This window comes from Condylura cristata, unplaced genomic scaffold (assembly GCF_000260355.1).
Source record: "Condylura cristata isolate star-nosed mole 26May11 unplaced genomic scaffold, ConCri1.0 scaffold00017, whole genome shotgun sequence".
Taxonomy (NCBI): domain Eukaryota; kingdom Metazoa; phylum Chordata; class Mammalia; order Eulipotyphla; family Talpidae; genus Condylura; species Condylura cristata.
In genome coordinates this window covers 36,777,932-36,781,202 of record NW_004567118.1, presented here as the reverse complement: position 1 = coordinate 36,781,202, position 3,271 = coordinate 36,777,932, and the positions used below count along the sequence as shown (strand labels likewise).

Sequence of the window (3,271 nt, the reverse complement as noted above, 5' to 3'; positions counted from 1 at the left end):
AGGGCGCCATTGCACCTCCGTGCTCTCTCTCGCTCTCTCTCGCTGGGGAAGCAGCTCTCCTAGCCATAAGGTATACCAGTTACTTTGTATCCCACTCTCTTTCCCTGGGTTGTTTCCTATTCTTTTCCCCTTTTATAAATAAACCCTTATTGACCCTTTTGTGTGTACCTGCAGTATAACTGAACTGTGAGCGTGCGGGTGAGGCCCTACAGACAGGCGGCCCAGTCCACTCTGGGCTACCCTGTAACAAGACAAGTTCTGGTTGACCCAAGAACATAGTGGGAAAGGAGGGGGCCGTGTACAAGTCAAAGGAATTGGGCTCTGCAGATTCGGCCACTTCTAGGCAGGATGTGAGAAGGGAGAGGGGAGCAGAGACGCATGGCCCAGGGGCCGCTTCACCTGCTTGCCTGGCACTGGTCTTCCCAGGCTTGGCCTCTGGACCTGCTCACCTCAGGGACCTGGCTGCTGTCAGGGCAACTCACAAACAGCACTTCCTTCTCCACTCCCTTCTGCACCTCCCTCCCCACCCACCCTGCAAGTCTGTGTGCATCAAGCATTTCCTTGAACAAGGGGCTGAAGCCAATGAAAGACAGGATCTCCCGACTGCGGTGTCAGCTGGCCAAGTACAGTCTACAGCCCAGGAAGAAGGGGGGAGAGAAGAAAGACAAACTCAGAGAGGAGGGTCAGACTTTCCCAGAGTACCCCTGTACTCTTGAAACAAAATCTGCACTAGAACATTTTCTATCTGCAAAACATTTCTCCTATATGATTATGTTTTTATAGAAGGAATGGAATTTTAGACGGCAGAAATGCCTTGTGAGGGTCTAAGTATCCTCACATAACTTAGGCGACTGCTGGTTAGCTGTGTGGTCTTGGCCTTATCCCTTAGGTGCTCTGAGCCTCAGTTTCTCTCGGAATAAAAATGGGTGGAAGCAGGCCTTCCCACCAGCACCACCCCGTGTATACAAGCAATGGCCAGGAGTAAAGACCCTTCCGAGCAGGCCCACTACTTTCTGGACACTGATCAAGCCAGCTCAGGACACATAGTCACACACTTGTGAAGGGTGATGTCTGGGAAACTTGTAAGTACAGCCAGGCTCTTTGGAAGTGTACGAATCATATATTAGGTCTCGGGGTGGGGCACAGGAGGAATAGGCAGCAATGGTCACTGGGGTGGGAGGAGGCAGCTGTCTCTGTGCCAGAGCCTGCCCCTGCCCCATCTCCCTGCCCCCATATAACCAGACCTACTTCCTGCTCCTAGGCTCCTCCCTACTGAATAAATGCCAAAACCCTTGGGTTTCTATTTCTTGGTTAAGTCCTCTCCCGTGCAGAGAACTGTCTGTGTGAAGCTGTGCTGACCACAGGAGCCGGAAGACATGGAATTCAGAGGCTGTCAGCCTCCCTTCCTGAGCCCAGTGAGTCCACACTGCTGGAGGGTGCTGGCTGACTTGAGAGGCTGCTCAGGCTGTGGGAAGCGGTTCTGAATATTTGAGGAAACCACACATGGGTGGCAGCGAGTGTGTGTCTGAGGAGGGATGGCGGAGGGGGCAGGTGACATCCCAAGGAGAGCCCAGAAATGCCAGATGGCACAAGTCTGGCACAATTCTGTCCCCGGACTCCCAGCTGTGCCTTTCCGGGAAGAGGGGATGGTCTGCACTGGGATCTGTGCATTTGGGAAACTGAGCCCCCTATGGCTGCCTGTCCTATCCGGTATGCTCCGGGGAAGGCAGGTGTTGGTGACAGGTGGGAGAATGGTTCTTGGTAGGGTGGGGGAAGTGATAGGGCTTCTGGGAAAGGGGGCAGTCCAGCCTGGCAGTCAGGGACGCTCCCTGGGTTTACCAAATCCTTGGCCGGATGACCTCAGGTAAGTGATTTGTTAGTCAACTGCTGGGTGGCCAGGGTTTCCATGTCTGTAAACCAGGTGCCACCTCCCTGGGTTGAGATCAGGACTAAGCCTGTGTCCTATCTGGAGTGTTTGCAAGGTACCTGCTTGCTCTGGGGGCTGTGGGGCTGTTGTGTATTGTAAGGAGTCTTGGGGCAGCAGGGAAGCCCATCTGAGGAGTTGTCTGCTCCCTGAGGGGTGGATAAGCAGATCAAGGGCAGGCCAGGGGGTTCGCAGAAGGACCAGGGAGGGCTGTGTGAGGGAAGAGGGTGGGGTGAGAGGCCACCTTTGCCCCGTCTGCAGGTATTCTTGTTCAAACCCAGGGTGTCTCACTGTCTTCGCCCCATTCCTGCAAAAGCTATGATCACAGAGGTTGAGGTCACTTGCCCAATGTCCCCAGTGGTACGTGGCAGAGAGGGACAGTACCTTGACTTCCAGAACAAGGGAGAAAGAGATAAAAGAGCAAGTGAGGCATCTGTGTTCACTGCGCCCTGGCCCCAAGCCGGAGCAGGAGTCTAATTGGCAAAGAGATTTCCAAAGGGCAGTGGCAGGGATTGGGGCAGGCGAGCTTTCCAGAGCCTTCCTGGATGGGCAGCAGATGGGAGGTGACTAAGGCTGTACACTGGGTCTGGCATCAGCTGGGGCCCCTTGCTTGGCCTGTGCCTTCCTAGCTGGCCTGGTGCCACTTGGCCAGCTGGTGGAGGCTTCTGGGGTGGGGCTGCAGGAAACTGGGCCAGGTGTGATTAATGCTTCAGTGTGACATCAGGTTCAAAATGTGACCTTGGGCACCCACATTCTCCATCAGATGGGGAACACCAGAGCCCTGCCCAAAATGCCATTTATCTTGATAAATGGTTTGTTCTTTCCAATCCTTGTACTGAGAAATTTTCAAATCATTAGGGAAACCCTCCTATGGGCAGAAGACAATTAGAGCAGGGCCCTGGAGTCCAGACGAGGAAAAGGATGGGGGCAAATGCCACTCCACCCCAGGGGGCAAATGCCACTCCACCCACATGGGTGACCTCTTCTGGTGAACCACTGCCCCGGGGAGTCCGACCCTCACTTCCTCCTCTGTGTGACAGGAAGGTCACATGCCCCAGCTATCTTTTGCAGAGCTCAGCTTGTTCTCAGCTCAGTCCTGGTCTCATCTGATGCAGCTTCCTCCCGTGGGGCAGAGGACATCACAAACAGGACAGCACTCACTATGGCCGTGGGGAGCACGGTGAGCCAGGAGCAAGAATGCTCTGTGCTCATGGCGACAGGCAGCCTGCGTGGCAGTTACAGCATGGTGCTTTAGCACTCTCTCTCTCTCTCACCTCTCTCTCTCATCTCTCTCTCTCTGTCTCTCTCTCTCTCTCATCTCTTTCTCTCTCTCTCTCTCTCTCTCTC

At 54.5% G+C, this 3,271-nt stretch overlaps 1 protein-coding gene across 1 annotated transcript in view; it reads left to right on the top strand.

The window, feature by feature from the left end:
• Positions 1-1,343: 1,343 nt before the first annotated feature.
• The window catches only part of LGALS9 (lectin, galactoside-binding, soluble, 9), a 17,406-nt gene continuing 15,478 nt past the window's right edge, over positions 1,344-3,271 (top strand). Inside the window, exon 1 of the mRNA XM_012726101.1 lies at positions 1,344-1,415. Within this exon, the coding sequence (XP_012581555.1) occupies positions 1,377-1,415 (39 nt within the window). The 5' untranslated portion in view covers positions 1,344-1,376. The remainder of the gene's footprint in view (positions 1,416-3,271) is intronic.